Source organism: Pristis pectinata, chromosome 16 (genome assembly GCF_009764475.1).
Source record: "Pristis pectinata isolate sPriPec2 chromosome 16, sPriPec2.1.pri, whole genome shotgun sequence".
NCBI classification, from domain to species: domain Eukaryota; kingdom Metazoa; phylum Chordata; class Chondrichthyes; order Rhinopristiformes; family Pristidae; genus Pristis; species Pristis pectinata.
Window position 1 is genome coordinate 6889179 of NC_067420.1, and position 26677 is coordinate 6915855.

Here is a 26677-nt window from a genome sequence, read left to right on the forward strand (position 1 = left end):
CAACTTGTATTGCATTCCCTATAATGTCATGACTTTGCACACCCTTCACTCGACCGTTCACCATGAAGCCAGGTGACCACACAAGAGAATAGGAGCAGTAGATCACTCATCCCCTCAAGCCTGTCCTGCTATTCAACATAATCGTGGCTGAACTACCTCAAATCCTCTTCTGTACTAGTTCTCCATTGACCTCAATACCCTGCTCTTTTAAAAAAAAAAAGTGATCCAGCCTCCACGGCCCTCCAGGGTAAAGTGTTCCAGAGATTCACCACCCTCTGAGGAAAAAATTTCCTCCACATCTCACTTTTAAATGACTGCCCCCTTGTTTGTAATTATGTCCCCTCGTTCGAGACTCTGCCACAAGTGGAGCCATCTCACCATCTACCCTGTCATGTCACTTAGGATCTTGTATGCTTCAATAAAATCACCCCTCATTCTTCTAACCTCCGAAGAATACAGATCCAACAATTTTAAGCCACTGGTGAGAGAACAACCCTTTTGTCAAGGAATTAACCTGGCAAATCTCTGCAAGACTGTCCTCCAACAGAATTGTTCTATTTTCTTGGAGGACCAAAACTGTGCACAGTAGTCAGGTATGGCCTCGTCAGCAGCTTGTGCAATTGTAACAATACTTATTATTCCTAAACTCCAACCCCCTTGCAATAAAGGCCAATACAGGCTGTCCCCAGGGTACACTTATGGACACCCCTACATACCAATAATATTAAATTCAAAAGTCCAACATATATACATGCATTTGTTCCCACGAACAGAACTACTTCCTCTCTCAACTTTTAGCAATTGGTCTTCATCAGTCTTGTGTACTCTTGATGCCATTCATTACAATTCCTTGGAGGTATGGTTACCATAGTGAATGATTTTTGTCTAACTTCTGAATTTTGGACAAAATAGACTTCTGGACATTTGTTACCTGGGGAAGGCACATATGCCAACTGCCCTCTTAACTACTTGCTGCACCTGCCTGCTAACTTTCTGTGATTCGTGCGCGAGAACACCTAATTCTCTCCACTTAGATAATCACCCGCCTTTTGATTCCTCTTAAGTGCATGACCTCGCCTTTCCCCACATGAGACTCCACTTGCCAAGTTTTTGCCTATCCATGTCCTGTTGCAGAGTCCAAATATCCTCATCACAACACATCCTCCCACCTATCTTCATGTCATCAGCAAACTCTGCCCCCTCCTCTAGGTCATTAATATGGGTAGTAAACCCTGGTTCAGTGAGCATGCTAGGGACAGTGCCAGGTATCCTGAAGCCAAAGCGCCTACCTCATGAGGCTACAACACAGGATTATGTATGCTGAACTGTGGAGCCAGATATCCAGTTGTACACTGAAATTTCCTGGAGGGGTTTCTCTTCCCGAGTGTGTACCAAATTATCCTTGGCCCCCTCATTTATTTAGATGCAGCTTTCAGTGATGTTACCTGAAAACATATTGGGTTGCACAAATACAATGATGACATTCAGCTCTACCTCAGCTTCCTCCCTGTCAACCCCTCCACTGCCTGTAAACCATCAGACTGTTTATGTAACAACCACTCTCAGATGAGCATAAGCTTCCTCTAACGAAGTATCAGGAAGACAAAGACCATTCTTTTGAGTCAATGCACCAAGTTCCGTTCCCTTGCTTGAGATTCCATCCCCCTGTGAACCTACTGGACCAAACCAGACTCCCTGTCACTTTGGTGTTGTATATTTAACCCTCAGGTGAGCTTCCAAACTCTGTCTCACTTCATTAAGACAGCCTATTTCCAGCTCTCTCTACCCCTCCCTCAGCCAATCTGCAGCCGAAGCCTTCACTCCATGCATTTGTTACCTCTGGATTTGCCCATCTCCATTTACTCTCAGTCTATCCGCCATAAACATGATCACATCCAAAACTGGCCTTTCTGTTAGACCTCTTCTGTCTGCTCTACGACAGAATACAAACTCCTGTCAACCACCTTACTGGGTATTAGGCTTACACAGCTATTGTTAATCCCTCAAAGCCCCTTAATACTGGAGATATTCATTTCCTTATTGTTATTTAGCAATCATAATCAAGGTAACTCAATAGAACCATTAAGATTAATTATTGGACAAGTGGAGTCTCTTTTCGGAGCAGTTTGTTGGTCAAAGCCACAAATGTCTGCTGTAATAATTATAACCATATTAGGCAAAATTAGTTAGTGATACTTCTAAATAGCAAGTGACCTTTCATTTATTCCTTTTTCATGATGTAGGCATCACTGGCTGTTTTATACATCTGTAATTGCCCTCGAGAAGGTGGTGGTGAGCCCCCTTGTTAGACCCTGCAGTCCACCTTCCTCCAGTAGGCTGCCTTTAACTCTCTATTGTGTGCAGAAGACCTCTCTACCCCTCCGGTTTTCCACTGCGACACTGACTCTCCTCACCTTAATTATCTTATGCCTGGCATCCTCCCTGACACCAGTCCTGACGTTCCCCACCACGTTATCCTCTACCCAATCTGCTCCACAATCTCCCTTTTCCATAATGATGGAACGTCACAGTGGAAAGGTCTATTTCACCTCAATAAAAAACAGAAAATGCTGAAAAGGTCAGCAGGTCAGGCAGCATCTGTGGAATGAGAAACAGCCCCGGGGCCCTTCATCAGGACTGAGAAAGAGAAAGCAAAATAAAGACAGAAGATGCCAGAAGTACTCAGTAGGTCAGGTCTCACCCGTAGGAAGATCCAATGGCACTTCCAGCATTTTGTGTTTTTATTTCAGATTTCCAGCAGCTGTGGTTTATTTGATCTTCAAAAAGAAAGCAAGTCCGTCTAAAAGGCAATGCCTGTAATACGGTGAAATGATGGACAACCATCAAATGGACGGTTAAGTTTGTTTGTGTGATGTGTTGCTAATGTTGTGAAGTCAGGCTGATGTTGTATAGTCTGGTCTTCTGGGATAATATACAAATGAAAGAAAAAGGGGAGAGGGAATGGCAAGTATGAACAGGCAGTCCCACTACAAACAGAAGAGCACATAGGCTCCATGTCACCGTTTAGACATCAGCTGCTTCTCTTTCCACAGACGCTGCCTGACCTGCTGAGCTTTCCAGCACTTTGTGTTCTTTTTATTTTCTGTTTCTTTATTCAGTTTTTATTTTCATTTCATTCTGCCGCCCTTGGTTCCAGTCAAAGTGGAGCATTGGAGCCTCCCCTTCAGTGAACCAGGCAGGAACTGCTGTGGGCCATGGTTTGGGAGGGTCTGCTGTGGGGTACACTGGCAATTGAAAAGCCAAGGACCTCAATTAATTAATAGCAGGCAAAGAATGGGGGTTTTCCAGTCGCATTATTTCCTGAACAGTTATCTATATTTAAACAAAACTATGTTGGGTTTAACAGCTGTCAGCAAGGTCTGTTCCACCTCCACTGGGAATTATCATCAGTTTGTCATTGGTTAGAAAGCAGAAGTTGACCTCAGCACAAAGAGTTTCAGGTTACAGAAATCACACAAAGGTGATTCACACACCATAGAGACTGATGCTGTCATTTTCAGCTGGGTGGACAACATTCCGAGATTATTCAAAAGTCTCCAGGAATTAAAGATTGAATGTCCTTCCCACACCTACAAACAAAGCCAGGATAAAATAAAGAGTTTATTTCAATTCCTCTGTCTACTAGTTGTAAAACAATCTGAAAATGCAGGGAAGCTACTTGACTGCAACAGAGGAGCAGCAATTACTTTACAAACACACAGAGCATAAAGGCTCAAGTGGGAGTCACTGCCCATGTCTGTGAGGAAAGGGTATTTACACAACCCTCATCTACCAATTAAGGCTAATGCTTCACTCTGAGGAACTCATGTGGTCTTTATTTTCAACCATTAAATTCAGAGCAAGTGACATGAAGGCCAGCAGCTGTAACACGAGGAATCTGTTAATGTGAAATCCACCCCCACCCATCCAAAGCACCCAGACAGGGACCATGCCTTTGACAACCCCATTTATTAGGAAATGGAGACTTGAGCCCTGAGACAGGGTCTGTTCTGCCGATATCCCTGAAATATTTCTGAACTCTGGAAAATGACTCCACACCAGTGGTGCTCCCTACCCTGGTCTCAGGATCCATGGCAGAGAGCCTTAAGTCAAAGATGTCGCCGCTCTTGAGTGCGAGCCAATTTCTTGCTGGGAGGAGGAAGTGTCAGATTCTACGTAACAAAATTCAGTGCACTTCAAAGAGAATTTTCACTATGAAATTATTATACAATTCCTCCTCTGTTTAGGAGATCGAGGGTGACATGCTTCCACTCCAGTCTTGGGTATGAAGTGACTGATGAGACCAATGTGGGAACCTTCCACAGATGGGGCAAGAGGTGCCTGACAAGAGGGTGGGGGTGTGTGGTACAATCATCATTAGCACCAATGGTCTCCATCAGCTCTGGAGTGAGGGATGGAATCTTCTCTTCTAATAAATACCTCTCTCGTCCTGGACATCAGCTGAACTAGTGCCCCACAGTCATGCTGGAGCAGCAGAAGAGTCAGCCTCATTTGAATCAAATGATCAGGATTATAAACTCCACTGAGTTGGCAAAACAAGTTGGATAACTTATTTGTTTTTCAAAATTGTTAAGCCCAACCATTCCTGAAAGAGCAACACCGTTATTTATTTTTAACACATCAGTTCCAAACTCAGTTTACTTCCCAAACTCATAGGGAGAAAGAAGAAAAAAGTTTCTATATTTTTACCTTTGATATCACTTATGTAGAAAAAAATACAAAATCTAATTATTATTCATCTATTCAACCGGTGCTGGCTCTCGCTCACAATTCCTGAATCAGTTTTACATCACCACACAGGGTGTTCCATCTCGTCTCACATCTCGCAGAATGATCTTACACATTCTCCTTCGGCCGCTCTCAGCATTCCTGTGCTTGCTTCACTGTGCTAGTTCACCATGATGAAGTTGGATTTGCAGTGTGCTGGAAGTACAGTTTACATGGAACTTTTAGTCAGCAGTTACAGTCACATCACAGAGTCACAGAGTGATACAGCACGGAAACTGGCCCTTCGGCCCAACTTGTCCATGCTGACCAAGATACCCATCTAAGCTAGTCCCATTAATGTGCCTGAGGGCACATACCACCAGGATCAAGGACAGCTTCTATCCCACGGTGATAAGACTATTGAACTATCGATATAATGAGATGGACTCTTGACCTCACAATCTACCTTGTTATGACCTTGCACCTTATTGTCTACCTGCACTGCACTTACTTGTAGCTGTGACACTTTACTCTGTATTCTGATATTGTTTTTACCCTGTACTACCTCAATGCACTGTGTAATGAATTGATCTGTACGAATAGTATACAAGACAAGTTTTTCACTGCACCCCGGTATATGTGACAATAATAAACCAATACCATTTGCCTGCATTTGATCCATATCCTTCTAAACCATTCCTATCCATGTACTTATCCAAGTGTCTTTTAAATGTTGTTATTATGTCTCAGTCAACTCTCTCTGCTTTACTGCACCAACCCGTTTCACAGATGACCTCGACCTGCATTGCAATCCTTCATCCCATTGTTCATCAGTCTGGTTCTGACCAAAGATCACCAGCTTGAAACGCTGGCTCCAGTTTTTCTCTCCACAGATGCTGCCTGACAGAGTATTTCCAGCACTTTCTGTTTTTATTACCCTTTGGTCTAGATCAAGTTTGAACTCAAGTTACAATGTTCCACCATTTCCCTCCCCCTGCCTCCCAAGAGCCCTCCCTGTGACCCCCTTACTTCCACTTGGGCCCAGCTGCTGGGTGACGTGCATCACCAGCTCTGCCTCACTCACAGCATTATCTTGGATCAACTGTGAGGAATATCACAAGTTCCACCATAATGCTACAGGTTTACCAAAGGAGTGCACCTGAAGGGCATACTGATGGCGCACAGTTAAGTGAGTGGGCAAGAAGTTGTTGAATGAAGTGTAATGTGGGAGAAATGTCAGGTTATCCACTTTGGAAGGAAGAATGAAAAAGCAAATTATTACTTAAATGGAACAAGAACACAAGCTGTTGCAGTGCTAAAGGATTTGGGGGCTCCTGGTGCATGAAATGCAGAATGTTAGCATGCAGTTTCTGCAAGTAACGAGGAAGGCTAATGAAATGTTGGCCTTTACTGCAAAGGGTATGGAGTATAAAAGTAGGGAAGTTTTGTTGCAACGTTACAGGGCACTGGGGAGACGCAACTGGAGTACTGGGTTCACTTTTGGTCTCCATACTTAGGGAGGGATATACTTGCATTGGAGGCAATGCAGGGAAGGTTCACCCGGCTGATTCTGGGATGAGGGAGTTTGACAAATGAAGAAAGGTTGTGCACATTGGGCTTAACGGAGTGCATAAAAACTAGTAGTAATTGTACTGAAACGCACAAGATTCTGGTGGACAGGGTGGATGCTGACAGGATGTTTCTCCTGGTGGGGTATCGAGAACTAGGGAGCATAGGGGGTCACACAAGATCACAAGACAAGGGAGCAGAAGCAGGCCATTCGGCCCATCGAGTCTGCTCCAAGGAAAGGGAAATAGAAATGAGAAATGGGGAATGGGGGAAGAAGAAGAAAAAAAAAACTATTCTAATCCCAATTACCGGCCTTATCCCCATATCCCTTGATATCCTGACTATTTAGATATCTATCTATCTCCTCCTTGAACGCCCCCACTGATCTGGCTTCCACTGCTGTACGTGGCAAGGAGTTCCACAAATTCACCACCCTCTGGCTAAAGAAGTTTTTCCTCATCTCTGTTTTGAAACTGTACCCTCTAATTCTAAGATTGTGCCCTCTGGTCCTGGACTCACCCACCAAGGAAAACAGCCTAGCCACATTTACTGAAGACAACGCTCTCTCAGAAGGTGCATTATTCATAAGAACATAAGAAATAGGAGTAGGAGTAGGCCATCTGACCCATTGAGCCTGCTCAGCCATTCAATAAGATCAAGGCTGATCTGGCCGTGGACTCAGATCCACTTACCTGCCTTTTCCCCATAACCTTTAATTTCTCTAGTATGCAAAAATCTACCTAGCTGTGTCTTAAATATATTTAAAGAGATAGCCTCCACTGCTTCCCTGGGCAGAGAATTCACTGCTCTCTGGGAAAAGCAGTTTCTCCTCATCTCCTTCCTATATCTATTCCCCTGAATCTTGAGGCTATGTCCCCTAAGTTCTAGTCTCACCTACCAGTGGAAACAACCTTCCTGCCTCTATCTTATCTATCCCTTTCGTAATTTTAAATTTTTCTATTAGATCCCCTCTCATTCTTCTTAATTCCAGCGAGTATAGTCCCAGGCAACTCAATATCTCCCCATGGGCTAATTCCCTCATCTCCGGAATCAACCTGGTGAACCTCCTCTGCACCGCCTCCAAAGCCAGTATATCGCCCCTCAAGTAAGGAGACCAGAACGGCACGCAGTACTCCAGGTGTCACCAGTACACTGTAGAGTTGCAGCATAACCTCCCTGCTCTTAAATTCAATCCCTCTAGTAATAAAGGCCAACATTTCATTTGCCTTCCTGATAACCTGCAAACCAACCTTTTGCAATTCATGCACAAGCACTCCCAAGTCCCTCTGCACAACAGAATGCTGCAATCTTTCCCCGTTTAAATAATAAATTCTATTTTTCCTTCCAAAGTGGATGACCTCGCATTTACCAACATTGTACTCCATCTGCCAGACCCTTGCCCACTCACTTAACCTATCTATATCTCTCTGCAGACTCTCCGCATCCTCTGCACAATTTGCTTTTCCACTCAATTTAGTGTCATCAGCAAACTTAGATACGCTACACTTGGTCCCCTCTTGCAAATAGTTAATGTATATTGTGAACAGTTGCAGGCCCAGCACCAACCCCTGCGGCACCCCACTCACCACTGATTGCCAACCAGAGAAACACCCATTTATTTCAACTCTCTGCCTTCTATTGGTTAACCAATCTTCTATCCCTGCTAACACATTACCCCTAGTTCCATGCATCCTTATCTTATGGATGGATTTTTTTTAAGCAGCACCTTATTGAACACCTTCTGGAAATCCATGTATACAACATCCACCTGTTCCCCTCTATCCACTGCACTCATTATATCCTCAAAGAACTCCAGTAAGTTTGTCAAACAGGACCTGCCCTTTCTGAATCCGTGCTGCCTCTTCCTGATGGAATCACTTCTATCCAGACGTCTTGCTATTTCTTCCTAAATGATAGCTTCAAGCATTTGCCCAACTACAGATTTTAAGTTAACTGGCCTATAGTTACCCATCTTTAGCCTACATCGTTTTTTAAACAGTGGCATGAAATTTGCTGTCTTCCAATCTGCCAGGACCTGCCCAGAGTCCAAAGAATTTTGGTAAATTATCACAAATGCATCTACTATAACTTCCGCCTTTTCTTTCCGTATCCTGGGATGCATCCCATCAGGACCAGGGGACTTGTCTACCTTTAGGCCCACTAGTTTGCTCATCACTAACTCTTTAGTGACAGCGATTGTATTATGAGGATAGGTTGAGTGAGCTCGGGCTTTTCTCTTTTGAGAGAAGGAGGATGAGAGGTGACTTGATAGAGGTGTCCAAGATGATAAGAGGCATAGATCGAGTGGACAGTCACAGACTTTTTGCCAGGGCGAAAATGGCTAACACGAGGGGGCACAATTTTAAGGTGATTGGAGGCAGGTATAAAGGGGAATGTCAGAGGTAAATTTTTTTTTACACAGAGGGTGGTGGGTGCGTGGAATGCACTGCCGGCAGAGGTTGTGGGGGCAGATACATTAGGGACATTTAAGAGACTCTTAGATAGCCACATGAATGATAGAAAAATGGAGGGCTACGTGGGGGGGAGGATTACATAGATATTAGGGCAGGATAAAATGTCGGCACAACATTGTGGGCCAAAGGGCCTGTACTGTGCTGTAATGTTCTATGTTCCATGAAACGTGCAACTGCAAATGTCGTGCAGAGCCTTTTACGGGGTGCACCACCAGAATGAAGACATTCACTGTACAAACCCACCTATGGAGTGAGGCCATTTTGCAGGGTTTCCCAGCAATGTTCAGGAGAAAAGGAATGAAAAACATTGAGGCTAGCAGTTCCACAGAACTTGTGTTGACTATTATTCTACATGATTCCTTGTGATTACTCAATTTAAGCTATTCTCCACTGAATAAAGAGAAACATCATATGGCTTTAGAGGCAATGTTATTAAGTGCAAGAGGAAGAGCTCAGCCTGACTCACTAATACACAAAATAGCAGGCTTCTGATTAGTTCTAAAAAGGCAGATATAACGCGACACTCCTGTGAACGATCTAGTAACAGAAAACTTACTACATGCAACAGACACCCTCCCTTAACACAGAGAGGAAATCAGCTGAATCAGAAAGAAGAATGAACTTGCAATTACTGATGCTCTTTTCACCACCTCTGGACCTCCCAAAGTATTTTACTGGGGACTGATTGTTATAATTGGGGGAATGCAGCGGCTAATTCGCAAACGGCAAGGACTCAGAAACAGCAAAGTGATCGTGATCAGATAAACTGATACTTCAACCAAGAAGGCAATCAGGCTTCAGTTTAACATCTCATCGAAACACAGTATCTCCAACAGTGTTGCATTCCCTCAGTATCACACCGGTATCAGTCTGGATTTTGGGTTCAAAAAGTAGCTTTCTGGTAAAGCACACCACTGAAATCCGACTAACTTTTGGCTGCACGTGGCCTTACAATTCCAGATAACCCTATTCCCCACTTACCGATAAACTCTGCCACAGCATCACACTCCCCTTCGGTTTTAATCGTACCAACAATGCTGTCGTTCTCCAGAATCGGGAGAAAGAGGTGGACAAAGTCTGAGGTATATGGAGGGGCAATGACATCCAGAACCTGCAGAGGATAGAATCATCAATGAAGGATTACAAAAGGAAGCTATTCAGCCCATTGTGCTGTGCTACCTCTTTAGTAGAGCAATCCAATTAGTCTGGCTCCAGTCTCCACCACCCCTCGCCCCACTGTATAAATGTTTCTCCTGTAAGTTCTTATTTAAAAAGTTGCTTCCAGCAGGCATGCAGGATCACAGCAACCAACTGAATATTTTCTTCTCTTTCTGCCAACCATCTAAAACGGAGTCATCTGTTGAAACCTGCCATTGTAAACAGTTTCTCCTTACTGCCTCCAACAACCATGAGGCTGAGAATATCCCTATCAAATCTCTTCCTGATCTTCAAGTTTGGGAACAACTCACTCTTCCAGTGTCTAAAATTAACTGAACTCCACCATTGTTGGGGCTATCCAGGTAAATCTCTTCTGCAATCCCCGATGGCCTTGACAGCCTACTTAAAATACTAAAAATGGATTTAACATCTTCCTTAATTTTGAACTCTATTTCTCTACTAACGAGACAATACTTTTCTAACAGCCTTCTCAACTGTACCACCACATTCAGAGTCTGATGTGTGCAACCTTCTGGTCTCCATCTTCCTGCATGACCTTTAAGACTGTATCATTTAATTGAAATTGCAGCACCTCATTCTTCATACCAAAACATATCACTTCACATTTCTCTCTATGAATTTAACTGCCATGTGTTTTCCTGCTGTAGCCTTTGTACTCCTGAAGTCTGTTAGTATTCTCTTCATTAATCACTACATTTGTGAGTTTGCTTCTGCAAATGTTGAAACTACATCCCAACTTACAAGAGAGAGGAGTCCAACTCATGAGGTATACCACTGTTTGCTTCCTTTATGTTTCAGTGTCAACTATTCCCTGAGTCCTGAAGAAGCGCCCTGACCTGAAACATTGACCGCCTGCTTATCTCCACAGATGCTGCCTGGTCTGATGAGTTCCATAGAACCACAGAACCATACAGCACAAAACAGGCCCTTCGGCCCACCGTGTCGTGCCGTCCATCAGACCACCCTCACACTACCTAACCCCTTCCTCCCACATATCCCTCTATCTCAAGTTCCTCCATATGCCTATCCAACAAGCTCTTGAACCTGTTCAATGTATCTGCCTCCACCACCACCCCAGGCAGTGCATTCCATGCACCAACCACTCTTTGGGTGAAAAACCTCCCTCTGACATCTCCCCTGAACCTCCCACCCATAACCTTAAAGCCATGACCTCTCGTCTTGAGCATTGGTGCCCTGGGAAGGAGGCGCTGACTGTCTACTCTATCTATTCCTCTCAATATTTTATATACCTCTATCATGTCTCCTCTCATCCTCCTCCTTTCCAGTGAATAAAGCCCTAGCACCTTAAGCCTCTCCTCATATTCAATACTCTCCAATCCAGGCAGCATCCTGGTAAATCTCCTCTGCACCCTCTCCAATGCCTCCACATCCTTCCTATAATGAGGCGACCAGAACTGAACACAGTACTCTAAGTGTGGCCTAACTAGAGTTTTGTAAAGCTGCATCATAACCTTGCGGCTCTTAAACTCAATCCCGCGACTATGAAAGCCAACATCCCATTGGCCTTCTTAACTGCTCTTTCCACCTGTGAGGCAACTTTCAATGAACTGTGAATATGAACCCCCAGATCCCTCTGCTCCTCCACACTGCCAAGTACCTTGCCACTTACCCTGTACTCTGCCCTGGAGTTTGTCCTTCCAAAGCGTACCACCTCACACTTCTCCGGATTGAACTCCATCTGCCACTTGTCAGCCCAGCTCTGCATCCTATCAATATCCCTCTGTAAGCTCCGACAGCCCTCCACACTATCCACAACACCGCCTATCTTAGTGTCGTCCGCAAACTTACTAACCCAGCCCTCCACCCCTCATCTAAGTCATCTATAAATATCACAAAAAGTAGAGGTCCCAGAACCGATCCCTGCGGGACACCACTAGTCACTGCCTTCCAATCCGAGGGCACTCCTTCCACCACAACCCTCTGCTTTCTACATGCAAGCCAATTCCTAATCCACACAGCCAAGCTTCCTTGGATCCCTTGGCCTCTGACCTTCTGAAGAAGCCTACCATGAGGAACCTTATCAAATGCCTTACTAAAATCCATGTAAACCACATCCACCACACTGCCCTCATCAATCTTCCTGGTCACCTCCTCAAAGAACTCTATCAGGCTTGTGAGGCAAGATCTTCCCTTCACAAAGCCATGCTGGCTGTCCCTGATCAGTCCATGATTCTCAAGGTGTTCATAAATCCTATCCCTTAGAATCCTTTCTAACAGCTTACCCACCACAGACGTGAGACTCACCGGTCTATAATTCCCTGGCCTATCCCTATTACCTTTTTTGAACAAGGGGACCACATTCGCAACCCTCCAATCCTCCGGCACCACCCCCATAGACAACGAGGACTCAAAGATCCTTACCAGCGGTTCAGCAATCTCCTCCCTAGCCTCTCGAAGCAGCCTGGGGAAAATCCCGTCAGGCCCCAGAGATTTATCTGTCTTAATATTATTTAACAACTTCAACACATCCTCTCTCTTGATATCAACAACCTCGAGAACATTTCCCCTACCAGCACTCCCTTCTGCATCATCAAGACCCCTCTCCCTGGTGAATACCGAAGAGAAGTACTCATTCAGAACTTCTCCCACTTCTGCCGCCTCCAGGCAAATTCTCCCACCTTTGTCCTTAATCGGACCTACCTTCACCCTAGCCATCCTCCTACCCTTCACGTACTTGAAAAAGGCCTTGGGATTTTCCTTAACCCTACTAGCCAAAGCCTTTTCATGTCCCCTTCTAGCTCTCCTCAGCCCTTTCTTAAGTTCCTTCCTCGCTACTCTATATTCCTCACGGGCCCTGTCTGAACCTTGTTGCTTATACCTCACGTATGCTACCTTCTTCTCCCTAACAAGTCGTTCCATCTCTCTCGTCACCCACGGTTCCTTCACCCTGCCATTCCTTCTCTGCCTCACCGGGACATATTTATCCCTAACATCCTGCATAAGATCCCTGAATATCGACCACATCCCCATGGTACATTTTCCTTCAAAAAGGACATCCCAATTTACACTCCCAAGTTCTCTCCTTATAGCCTCGTAGTTAGCCCTTCCCCAATTGAAAAACCTCTTGTCCTCTCTGCACCTGTCCCTGTCCATGACAATTTTAAAGGTTATGGAGCAATGGTCACTGTCCCCCAAATGCTCACCCACCAATAGATCCTTCACCTGTCCCGGTTCATTTCCTAAAACTAGATCTAACATGGCATTCCCTCTAGTCGGCCTGTCGACATACTGCATCAGGAATCCCTCCTGGACACACTTAACAAATTCTGTCCCATCTAAACCTTTGGCACTAAGCAGGTTCCAGTCTATATTTGGGAAGTTGAAGTCTCCCATTATAATAACCCTGTTATTTCTGCTTCTCTCCAAACACTGCCTGCCAATCTGCTCCTCTATATCTCTACTGCTACCGGGGGGGCCTATAGAATACTCCTAGTAGAGTAACTGCTCCTTTCTTGGTCCTTAACTCCACCCATACGGACTCTAGAGATGATCCTTCTACAACATCCATCTTTTCCACAGCCGTAACAGTGTCCCTGACCAGTATCGCCACCCCTCCACCTCTTCTCCCCCCTTCCCTATCCCTCTTAAAACACCGAAAACCAGGAATATTCAATATCCACTCCTCTCCTGACGTCAGCCACGTCTCAGTAATAGCCACGATATCATAGTCCCCCACACTTATCCAAGCCCTCAGTTCATCCCCCTTATTCCTGACACTTCTTGCATTTAAGTAAACACACTTCAGTCCATCTACCTTACAGCATCATAGTGTTTCTCAACTATTCCCTGCTTTCTGTTTCTCTGCCGATTTCATATCCATTCTGCCAAATCCCTTTAATCCCATAGGCTTCAATTTTACTATCAAGGTAGGATCATGCGGTTCCTACCCTACAATTATACGGGAATGAAGTGTCTGAGTAGCAAAATCTTGAATCCTACTCGCAGCAGTTGCTGAGCTCTATTTCCAGTTCCTGACATTCTCAAGCTCTCACCACAAGGGGTTGAACTTCCCAGTTTTCAACCATCGATTGGATGCCAACCACACTGAGCTTCTGGTCCCATTTGCTGCTTGCTGTTAAGTTGACACTTCTGGACACTAGATGAGCATAGTGTCAGACCTGGATGATTCATTCCCTCCATCCCTGCAAGTCCTCCCACCTACTGGAGTACAAGGCTGGGCTATTGTTCACTGGGCTCAGTCATCAGTAATGACCACTCGGCGAGGTAATGGAGGGCAGATCATAACAAGTCGATTGTGTCCCCCTCCTTGAGCCAGTACTGACAAGATGACCAAAAACACCAATGGTCAGATGAAGCCATCCAATCTATCTTCCCAATGTATTTGTGCATTCATAAACCAAATGTGTACATCACTGCACAAGCCACTGACCTCTGTCACAAAGTATCTGATGAGTGAGATGTCGGTATCTAGCTTCTCCAGACACTTGCGGATGTAGCTGACCACGGGCAGGACGTAGCCACGACTCAACAGGTGAACCATCCTGTCCAGCAGGGTCTTCTTCAGCTCCAGCTAGAGGAGAAGTATTACACACTGAGTAAAGTTCTTATGGTGCCCTCCATTCCCCCAGGCAGATAGACATGAGGAAGCCAGGGTCAGAAGAAGGGTGGGAGAACCTGGAAGATTATAGGAAGGACATGAGTGCGCTGGAGCGGGTGCAGAGGAGATTCATCAGGATGTTGCCTGGATTAGAGCATCTCAGTTGATTATAAGGAAAGACTCAATAGGCTGGGTTTATTCTCCCTGGAGTGGAAGAGGCTGAGGGGTGACCTGACAGAGGTATATAAAATTATGAGGGTATAAAGAATCATTTTCCCATGGTGGGGGTGTCAAAGACAAGAGGGCGTAGATTTAAGGTGAGAGGTAGGAGGTTCAGGGGGGATCTGAGGGGGAGCAATTTCACACAGAGTATGGCCTAAAGAGGTGGTAAAGGCAGATACTTTCATGACATTTAAGAAGCATCTAGACACATACTTGAATCACCAAGGCATAGAAGGCTGCAGACCTAATGGGTGTAATTGGGATTAGTGTAGGAGGGTATAATGGGCAGCATGAACAGGGCGGGCCGAAGGGCCTGTTCCCGTGCTGTATGACTCTTCAGCTCCATGAGTTCAGACACAGAGGGTCCTGCCTTGTGGACTGTGTGGCCATGGAACTCAACTTTTTGGAAATCCTTTTAGAACAGGGGTAGCTGGCCATCAGTCTTTGGTAGTGCACCAGGATATGAGACAGATCATTACCGTGAATCAGTGGAAACCTAGCCACAGGAGCTCTCTAAGGAACAATCTGCAGAAGACCTATAAAGTATTTCTCCTAAACGAGCCACGAAGAATGATTTGCCCAAATGATTATAAAAAAACAAGAACTGGAGGTTCCTTTGAGGGCTCTCACCCTCACAAATGGAATTAACTCTCTTAGAATCAAGTGCTCCTTTCCAAGATACACACTATGACATCTGTGCAAAGGAACTTCACCTATCACAATGCACATTTATTAAAGATTACTCATAATGTACCAACAACGGTTTGCCATTTAACACAATATACATCTTTACACCATATGCGGCATTCCTCATTGGTATAGAGTGTTTAAGGCAAATTCATCCCTTGGATTCGTAGCTGGTGGACAACATTGGTTGTAGTCCAGATACAGAATGAAGCTTCAATCCTCTCTGTAATGACAGGACAAAACCAGAATCCTGCTAATACAACTTCCAGTTTCATTCATAGTAATACTTCCATTATGACTGGATTTAACCTCTCCATCCCAGAATTTAAAGTAAAATGCAAACCAAGAATTCCTTAGCATCTGCCCCCACCCACTCCAACACACTCGCTCCCTGCTATACTGTTCCTTCCCCACATACAGGAGGATTACCTGCTCCATGACGTCAAGCTGGGAGTGTTCAGTCTCAAACAGTTTAACAAGGAGCTGCAGGACCTGGGGATGGAGAAGCTGGTGGCAGGTACTTATCTGAAGAAAGCAAAAGCGAGATCATTACAATCACAGCCCCAAAGAGGCTGAAAGCAAAGCAGCTGAGCCTCCCTAGGTACAGTACTGGCCAAACTTGAATTAACCAATCTAAACTGGGCAGTAGAAACCTTACAGCTGGCCTCACCACTCCTAAATGTTAGAGAATAAAATCTCACCCATAGAACTTGCTCTTTATCACTATTAAGTCCTGGCAAACACAGAATGTTTATTGCTTTGGCTAGCATGGATTTGATACCCCACTCTGGAGTCTATCCAACAATAGCATTGCCCAAAGTTGCAAAGGGTGTTAGCCATTTGTAGCTGTCTGATTTGCAACTGCCATCTTGTCGATTTTTTTTTTGCTTTTTTTTAGTCTTATTCTGAGGTGAGAGAATGGAATGCTTTTCATTCCAGTCTCCCAACGTCAGCATTAAGCATTCTTAGGTCAGAAGTGAGATTTTGAATAAAACTGCTCCAATCTGTCCTAATAATGTCCCTCAGCCACAGCCTCGAAACAGCATCTCTCTTCCAGCTGTTTTGCTACAGACCACCAGGATCCACTCCAGGTCTTCCAAGCTTACCTCCCAGTCCAGGTGGATCCATTCCAAGTCTTCCAAGTCTGGTCACTGGCAATCACTTACCTTCCAGTCGAGGTGAATCCATTCCAGGTCTTCAAAGTCTAGCAAGGAGAAGATACTTACCATCCAGTCCAGGGGAATCCACTCCAGGTCATACAGGTCTGACCCTAAACAATAACTTACCTGGTGGCTCCACTTCAAGAACGAAGAGTTGCTGCTGTGTATCTCAGAAACGTGGCAAGAGGGCTGGGCTGCAGGTGAGGCTGAAGCAATGTGGATACAAGACCCCCCTCCCCAGCATACTACTAGCTAATGTCCAGTCCATTGAGAACAAAGTTGATGAACTAAGGGCAAGACTGACCTACCAAAGAGAACTGAGGGACTGTTGTGTGCTCTGTCTCACTGAAATGTGGCTCACACCTGCCTCACCTGACTCTGCTATTCAACCTGAGGGCTTCTCAATTCATCGAATGGACCGTACAGAGTCCTCAGGCAAAGTTAAAGACAGAGGGGTCTGCTTCTTAATCAATATCTTGTGGTGCTCAGACATGACGGTCCTGGCGAGCTCCTGCTCACCCAGCCTGGAATATCTAACAGTGAAGTGTCGACCATTCTATCCGACAAGGGAGTTCACTTCAGCTATCCTGATGGCAGTCTACATCCCACCACAGACGGACATGAAGCCTGCACTCAATGACCTATACTCCGTGGTCAACAACCTTGAGACAGGATACCCTGAGGCCCTCTTCATCATCACAGGGGACTTCAATCAGGCCAACCTCAAGAGTGTGTTACCAAAATACTATCAGCACATCTCGTGCTCCACCAGGGGCGCCAACACCCTTGACCACTGCTATACAACCATCAAAGATGCCTTCTGAGCCACCCCTCGTCCTCACTTTGGGAAATCAGACCACCAGGCTGTGCTCCTTCTCCCTGCACACAAACAGAAACTGAAATGGGAGGATCCAGTACGGAGGGTCATGCAGTGCTGGTCTGAGGAAGCAGATGAGCTCCTACGTGACTGCTTTGAGACAGTGGACTGGTCCATATTCAAAGACTCAGCTGCCAGCCTTGATGAGTATGCCACCACCATCACAGACTTTATCAGCAAGTGTGTGGAGGACTGTGTACCAAAGAAGGCAATACGGGTGTTCCCAAACAGGAAACCATGGATGAACCGGGAGATCCACTCCCTACTGAAGGAGAGGTCTGCGGCTCAGAAATCTGGTGATCCTGATCTGTACAAGAAATCAAAGTATGACCTTCGAAAAGCTCTCAGGGATGCCAAGAGGCAATAACAACTCAAAATAGAGTCCCTGAGCAGCCGCCGGTTATGGCAGGGCTTACATGCCATAACAGGCTACAAGATGAAGTCGGGCTGCATAGCTAACAACAGCGCATCCCTTCCTGATGAACTTAATGCATTCTATGTGTATTTTGAACAAAAGGGAAGTGGATTGTTACCATCCACCATGACAGCCACCAACGCAGCTGAACCTGTGATCACAGTGGAGGACGTAAGATCAGTCTTCCGGAGAGCGAACACGAGGAAAGCTCCTGGCCCAGATGGTGTCCCAGGCCGCGTGCTCAGATCTTGTGCTGATCAGCTGGCAGAAGTATTTGCAGACATATTCAACCTCTCCCTGCTTCAATCTCAGGTTCCCTCCTGTTTTAAGAAGACCACTATCATCCCGGTACCAAAGAAAAGCAAGGTAACGTGCCTCAATGACTACTGACCAGTGGCTCTGACATCCACCATCATGAAGTGCTTTGAGAGGTTGGTCATGGCACTCATCAACTCCAGCTTACCAGACAACCTGGACCTATTGCAATTCGCCTATCGGTGAAACAGGTCTACAGCGGATGCCATCTCCCTGGCCCTACACTCAGCTCTACAGCATCTGGACAGTAAAGACACATACGTTAGACTATTGTTTATTGACTACAGCTCTGCCTTCAATACAATAATTCCAAGCAAGATTGTCACCAAACTCCGAGACCTAGGACTCAACACCTCCCTCTGTAACTGGATTCTTGACTTTCTAACAAACAGACCACAATTAGTGAGGATAGGCAGCAATACCTCTGACACGATTATTCCCAACACTGGTGCCCCACAAGGCTGCGTCCTCAGCCCTCTACTCTACTCCCTATACACTCACAACTGTGTGGCCAGATTCTGCTCTAACTCCATCTACAAGTTTGCAGGTGATACCACCGTTGTAGGCCGTATCTCAAACAGCAATGAGTCAGAGTACAGGAAGGAGATAGAGAGCTTAGTGGAATGGTGTCATGACAACAACCTTTTCCTCAATGTCAACAAAACTAAAGAGCTGGTCATTGACTTCAGGAAAGGGGGCGATGTACATGCCCCTGTCTACATCAATGGTGCTGAGGTTGAGAGGGTTGAGAGCTTCAAGTTCTTGGGAGTGAACATCACCAACAGCCTGTCCTGGTCAAATCACGTAGATGCCACGGCCAAGAAAGCTCACCAGCACCTCTAGTTCCTCAGGAGGCTAAAGAAATTTGGTTTGTCCCCTTTGACTCTCACCAACTTTTACTGATGCACCACAGAAAGCATCCTATCTGAATGCATCACGGCTTGGTACGGCAACTGCTCTGCCCAAGACAGCAAGAAGCTGCAGAGAGTTGTGGACACAGCCCAGTGCATCACGGACACCAGCCTCCCCTCCTTGGACTCTGTCTTTACTTCTCGCTGTCTTGGCGAAGCAACCAGCATAATCAAAGACCCCACCCACCCGGGACATTCTCTCTTCTCTCCTCTTCCATCGGGTAGAAGATACAGGAGCCTGAAGGCACGTACCACCAGACTTAAGGACAGCTTCTACCCCACAGTGATAAGACTATTGAACAGTTCCCTTATACAATAAGATGGACTATGACCTTGTAGTGACCTTGCAGTGACCTTGCATCTTATTGCACTGCACTTTCTCTGTAGCTGTGACACTTTACTCTGTACTGTTATTGTTTTTACCCGTACTACATCAATGGACTCTGTACTAACTCAATGTAACTGCACTGTGTAATGAATTGACCTGTACAATCGGTTTGTAAGACAAGCTTTTCACTGTACCTTGGTACAAGTGACAATAATAAACCAATACCAATACCACCCACACCAGGTCTGGGCCGGGAATCTTTTTTAAACATCATTTTTGATCTCTGAGAGAGATAACACCATAGAACAATACAGCACAATACAGGCCCTTCGGCCCACCATGTTGTGCCGCCCTTCAAACCACACCTAAGACTATCTCACCCCTTCCTCCCACATATCCCTCTATCTTAAGTTCCTCCATATGCTTATCTAACAATCTCTTGAACTTGTCCAACGTATCAGCCTCCACCACCACCCCAAGCAGTGCATTCCATGCACCAACCACTCTCTGGGTGAAAAACCACAGAACATAACAGAGTACTGCAAAGGAACAGGCCCTTCAGATGATGGTGTCTGTGCCGACCACGATGCCAATTTAAACTAATCCCATCTGCCTGCACATGGTCCATATCCCTCCATCCCCTGCCTGTTCACGTGTCTGTGTAATTGCCCCTTAAACATTGCTGTCATGTCTGCTTCCACACCTCACCTGGCAGCACGCTCAAGGCACCTACACTCTGTAAAAAAAAACTTGCCCTCATAAATTTCCTTTAAACTTTCACCTTAAACCTATGCTCTCTAGTATCTGACATTTCCATCCTAGGAAAAAGACTGACTATATACCCTATCTATACCTCTCATAATTTTATAAACTTCTATCAAGTTACGCCTTTGACACTCTGGGAAGAACAATCCAAGTTTGTCCAACTTCTCCTTATAGCTAATACCCTCTAATCCAAGCAACATGATGGTGAACCTTTTTTGCACCGTCCAAAGCCTCCACATCCTTACTGTAATGCGGTGACCAGAACTGCACACAATACTCCAAATGTGGCCTGACCAAGTTTTATACAACTGCAACACAACTTGCCAACTTTTATACTCAATGCACCAACTGATAAAGGCAAGCGTGCCGTTCACCCTCTTTACCACTTGTGTTACCACTGTGAGGGAGTTATGGGCATGCACTCAATATTCATCTGTACATCCATGCCCCGAAGGCTCCTGCCATTTACTGTATACTAAAGTCATATTCAGCATGTTACACTGCCTAGTGAAAACTGAGGCAATGTAATGGTTCAATAATTTTGCTATTTTACTTTCAATCTCTGCAACTTTATCTCCTGTATTCCATACTGACTCTAAATCTTTACAGATCTCCCTTTTGTTAACTACTTGTCTGTAGCATTCTTAATTGTTTATATTTATAGAACTTATTTTATTCCTATTGTTTTTTCTGATTTCACTACTTATATTTTTAAACATTCCATACACTTTTCATATTTTCTTTAATTATCTCTTTTGATGCACTCAATGTGTAAACTCTTACAGTTTCATTTGTGACATTCCAACATTTATCCATGGTATTTTGTTGTTGACTAGTATACTTCTATGGAATACAATTTTTCCCTACTTTATTGGTAACATTTCAAAATACTTCCCACTGTTCCAACGGTCTGTTTGACAATATTATTTTCCCTAGTTACTCTTATCCCCTCAAAATCAGTCTTTTCCTTCCAATCCATTTCTTTGCTCTTTGTCTTATTAATACATCCTCAGTATTTAGTGTAAATTAAGGTTATTCAACAGCAAGCATGTGGTGCAAGCTTTGAGGGCAACAGAGCAGGTGTTTTCAAACTGTAAATATCCAAAAGCCTGAAGCCATTGTGTTTGGTTCCAATCACAAAGTCCATCCCTCACTCTGGCAAACATCTGGAAATGAACCAGACCTTGGTGTCATATTTGACCTTGATGAACATCAGATCAGATCTGTGCCAACACTAAAACTGCCTACTTCTATGCAGTAATTATCTGGCTCCACCCACCCACTGTTTAGACCTTCATTATTACCTCTAGACTTTACTATTCCAATGCATTCACGGCTGACCTCCCTTATTCTACTCTTTGAATACTTTTGGGCATCCAAGACTCAGCTGCCATATCTCAACTCACTCTGTCCCATTCATTAATCTTCCTGATCTACAGTGTTTCCTCATTAAATATCATAAGTTTAAAATTTTCATCCTTGTTTTCAAGTCCATCCATGATTCATCCTTCTTATCTCAGTAATTTCGCCCAGCCCCACAACCCTCTGATATTTACTCTCTTCTAATTCTGACCATTTGATTATTCTTGAATTAAATCACCACAGCAATAGCAGGTGCCAAAATCCTCTCAGGAATTTTTTTCCCTAAGCCTCCACACTTCCCTATCTCTCTTTTGTCCTTTAAGATATTCCTCAAAATCCACCTCTGACCAAGATTTTGATCATCTGCCCTTTCATCTTCTTGTGGTTTGACATTAATTTTCTTTGATGGTACTAAAGGTTTTAGTGTATTAAAGGTTCTATATATGTGAAATAAGTATTGGCCAGGACATAGACAAACAACACCTCTCTTTGAACGGCACTGCTGGATCTTTGCACCCACTAGAAATACCTCACTTTAAGGTTTCACTGTCTTGACCCCTAAGTCATGTCCAGCAAGCTGCCCACCACTGTGCGAAGATAAGGATTTTAACTAAAGATGGATAAAGTAAAATCAGATCTGTACTTCAAACTTTGGACATTTACAATGGATAGCAAAAACTACTTTTGAAGTGCCTGAAATTTGGTGCAGGGTTCTAGCTGAGATTTACATTTTGAGCTTTTCAATGTGAGGATTGTTGCCTATAGTTGAGATCAGCTACCATCCACACGCAGTCTTCATAAGCCTGTCAAGCAAGAGTAGAAACCCTGCTAATGTTTTCATCTCCCTCAGCCAAGGCAGCAAGATTGACGGTAATGAACCAATGACTGCCTCAGGTGATCAGATAATCTTAATTAGGTTGGGAACACTTAGCTTCACCACAGAAGGAGTTCCAATCTTATAACATAATAGAAAATTGTGAACCCAATTCATTCAAATGATGTGGGAGAAGGATTCAAGTTACCTCATCCAGTAGAGCCAAGTGAACAGGTGTATGGTCTGTCTGCAGTTGAAAGTAGCTGGGCTCCGACACTGTCCAATCAACCCATTTCAGCACTCCCATCGCCACCACCGGAAACCTAATAGTCAGAAAGGAACAGTCATCAGACAAAGTACACAGCCAAGCCTCACACTTTTCATGTGAATCTCATGTCCCGGAGAACCAGGGAATCATGTCCCAGATGCTCCTGCCTTCTTAATACAAACGTCTAAACTTGGTATCTGTTGAAGGAGGAGATCGCTGCCAGAACTCAGAAAATTTTCAGCCCTTCCAACATCTAGTATCACAATCCAACTGGGTGGCAGGAGTGTTGAATGCTTGGTATAATCTGCCAGAGGGAGACATAAGTGACTCCAGATGCTGGAATCTGGAGCAACAAACAATGCTGGAGGAACTCAGCGGGTCAGGCAGCATCTGTGGAGGGAAATGGACAGTCAACATTTCAGGTTGAGACCCTTCATCTGGTCAGATCTGCCAGAGGAGGGATTTGGCAGAGAGTAAAACTGCCTGCACACTGTCTTCATAAACACTCCCAGTAAAGTTGCTGCACTGCTTAAATATGGAGCACTGTCCACCTACTGTGACTACAGCATCCCATATCCCAGGGTACTCACCAAATAGAGGGCTCAATGCTCTGTGATACTATCAGATACACCCGTCAGGTGCCTCATATCCAATGGCAACCCTCGGTTTATTATTGTCACATGTACCGACGTACAGTGAAAAACTGTGTTCTGCATGCCATCCATACAGATCATTCAACTTCAATACATCAGTGCATTGAGGTAGTACAAGGGAGAACAATAACAGAATGCAGAATAAAGTGTTTACAATTACAGAGAAAGTGAAGTGCAGGCAGACAATAAGGTGCAAGGCCATGATAAGGTAGACGGTGAGGTCAAGAGTCCATCTTATCATACTAGGGGACCATTCAATAGTCCTATAACAGTGGGGTAGAAGCTGTCCTTGAGCTTTGTGGTACGTGCTTTCAGGCTTTTGTATCTTTTGCCCAATGGGAAAGGGGACAAAAGAGAACGTCTGGGGTGGGTGGGGTCTTTGATTATGTTGGCTGCTTTCCCAAGGCAGCGAGAAATATAGACAGAGTCCATGGAGGGGAGGCTGGTTTCCATGATATGCTGAGCTGTGTGCACAATACACCGCAGTTTCTTGCGTCATGGACAGAGCAGTTGCCGTACCAAGCCGTGATGCATCCGGATAGGATGCTTTCTATGGTGCATTGATAAAAGTTGGTGGGGGTTGAAGGGGACATGCCAAATTTCTTTAGCCTCCTGAGGAAGTAGAGGTGCTGGTGAGCTTTCTTGGCCGTAGTGTCTACGTGGTTGGACAAGGACAGGCTATTGGTGACGTTCACTCCTCGGAATCTGAAGCTCTCAAGCTTCTTGACTTCATCACTGTTGATGTAAACAGGAGCATGTGCACCGCTCGCCTTGCTGAGGTCAATTACTACTCTTTTGTTTTGCTGACATTGAGGGAAAGGTTGTTGTCATGACACCATGCCATTTGGCTCTCTATCTCCTTCCTGTACTCCAACTCATCGTTATTTGAGATTCGGCCCACTATGGTGGTGTCATCTGCAAACTTGTAGATGGAGTTAGTGCAGCATCTGGCCACTCAGTCATTTAATCTGTTGACAGACAACCCGTGCACTGTGATACTCACCGAATACACTGATAAAGGGTCCCCAGTTCAGCAACAAGCTCTGAAGCCCCTTTGTTTTCATTGCAGCACAGATTATGGACAGTCTCAATTGCCTTTGAGGTGGATTTCAGCTCATCTTTGTTGATGTTAAATCTTTTGTTCTGTCAGATAAAACAATATCTCTGGATGAACTGATATACAAATCTTAAAACAGTCGTACAGCTCGCAAAACCAGTGGCTGCAATTCCGTCAAGTTTTCAGAAGTTGTTATCAGGAATTTTTTTCCTATAAATCTGTCAGTTTTGCACATCAGAAAATAAAATCTGTCCTTAAACATTGCCCGAGGACCAAAGTTTAAACCCTTGCAAAGTAGCTAACTACCAGCCTTGTTGTACTTGTCAATTAGTACACAGTAAATTACTAATAAAATGTGAGATTTCAGGTCAATGTCTAGATTCTTTTTTTTAATTAAGGCAATTTTCCATCTGCAATTAACTGATCTAATTGGAATATAATGAGTTGTGCCAAGTACAATATACAAATATACAGAATGCAATCAATTTTACAGCTGATTAGATTCTCTTAGCCTCTTCTATCTGGTTTGTATATTCTGACACAGTGTTAGTAGGACCTGGCTACAGCCCTGTAACAAAGGCCTTCATTCATAAGTTTACATGATTGGTACCCTTTAAATAAAGCAGTGAGACAAATTGGGGTTAGGTGATACACAATGGGGTTTTAAAGGCCTGCAGAATGCAGAAGGGAAGTAAGAAATTTGGTGGATTTAGAATATGGGGACAGGATTCATAAATTCAATATGGGATGAGGGTTGTATGAACTTCGGAGGAACAGGGGATATTAACTATAATAGATTCAACAAAATGGGAAGAGATGGAAAACTTATGACGGAGATATTGAACGCTACAATAAGTGACTGATTTATTATTCAGAAGAAGGATTTTCTTGTAACTTGTTCATAAGCAAGATGCTCATTATTAAACAAAAGAGTTATTTATGGAATACTGTCCAAATTCAAGTTTAATGTCATGGCCATTATACTGTCTATATGATATTACTATTAGATCAGTGATGCCCAACTATTTTTTGCAGGGAGTCCCAAACTGACTTTTATTTCTATTCAGATTGCTATCCAGCAACAAGCCATTAATGGCTTTCTTATTTAAAATGTACGGAATTATGACCGGTAAATTTATGCATTTAACCACATAATTTGCTTGAACTGCCTTTTAAAACCCTTATCAATGGGAACCCTATAACAATCTGAGTTTTTAGTTTGACTGGCATTTCATCCTCAATTTTAATATGTTCTATCTGCTACAAATGCAGGTAAACTCCTTTGCCTTCAGCTCTTTGTACAAGGTTTCAATTCTCAGTTGAGTATCATCTTTCTTTGGGGAAGGAGATGAGAAGTCATTTGAAAATGGCTGGGGAGGGGATGGAATTCAGCTCTCAATAATCTATCAATTACCAGGAATTACATTTGCTGTCCTGATTCTATGTTTTTGAGTACCGGTGTCTTTGGGAACATTTTAGAAACCAGCCATATGTTTCCAACAACAATAATAGGGATTAGAAAATGGATTGCAAGTGTAAACTAGCAAGAAATATAAAGACATACAGTAAGAGCTTCCACAAGTACTTAAAAAGGAAGAAAGTATTAGGGTAAACATTGATCTCTTATTGGATGAGCCTGGGCAATTAATAATAGGAAATTAAAAAATTGCAGAGACTTCGAACATATATTTTGTAACTTCACAGTAGAAGACCCAAGATATAGAGCACAGAGATAGGCCATTTGGCTCAACAAGTCCATACCAGTGTTTGTGCTTCACTTGCCTCTGTGTTTCTTTTTCTATCTGTGTCATATCCTTGACCAGTCTCCCCTTAAATGTAAGGCTTTTCCTTAACAATTCCTTGTGGGATCAAGTTTCATTTGTCTCTTTGGAGAAAAGACCATCTTATATTAGGAGCCTCAAGTTATGCTTTTTTCCTACATGGAAGCATTCTCTCTGTATCCACTCAAAACCTTCAATAATTTTAAGGACCTCTATTAAGTCACCCCTCATCACCTCTACTGAAGAGAAGGGAGACCTGGTCCATTCACACTTTGCTCAGATTTCTTGCAGGTCTTCTCTGCACCCGCAGCACTGCCCTTGATTTGCTTTTTATAATATGACCATCGGTACTCGATGTGTGGTCTAAGGTTCAACACAAATTCAGCAAAACCTCCCTTCCTTTTAATTCTAACCCTTGTGCCTTGTTTGCTTTTTTTAAAAAAAAATGGCTTTGATCAACTTTTAGTGATTCTGAGATTCCTTTGCTCCCCTATCCCACCTGGGACTTGCACTTTACAAGCAACATGTGACCT

At 44.1% G+C, this 26677-nt stretch overlaps 1 protein-coding gene across 1 annotated transcript in view; it reads right to left on the reverse strand.

Annotated features, from left to right (window-relative positions):
• Nucleotides 1-4607: 4607 nt before the first annotated feature.
• nelfcd (negative elongation factor complex member C/D) overlaps nucleotides 4608-26677 on the reverse strand; it is a 67222-nt gene continuing 45152 nt past the window's right edge. The window contains 6 exon segments of the mRNA XM_052031156.1: nucleotides 4608-4944; nucleotides 9753-9882; nucleotides 14362-14502; nucleotides 15868-15963; nucleotides 22594-22708; nucleotides 24310-24449. Coding sequence (XP_051887116.1) covers nucleotides 4910-4944; nucleotides 9753-9882; nucleotides 14362-14502; nucleotides 15868-15963; nucleotides 22594-22708; nucleotides 24310-24449 — 657 coding nt within the window. The 3' untranslated portion in view covers nucleotides 4608-4909.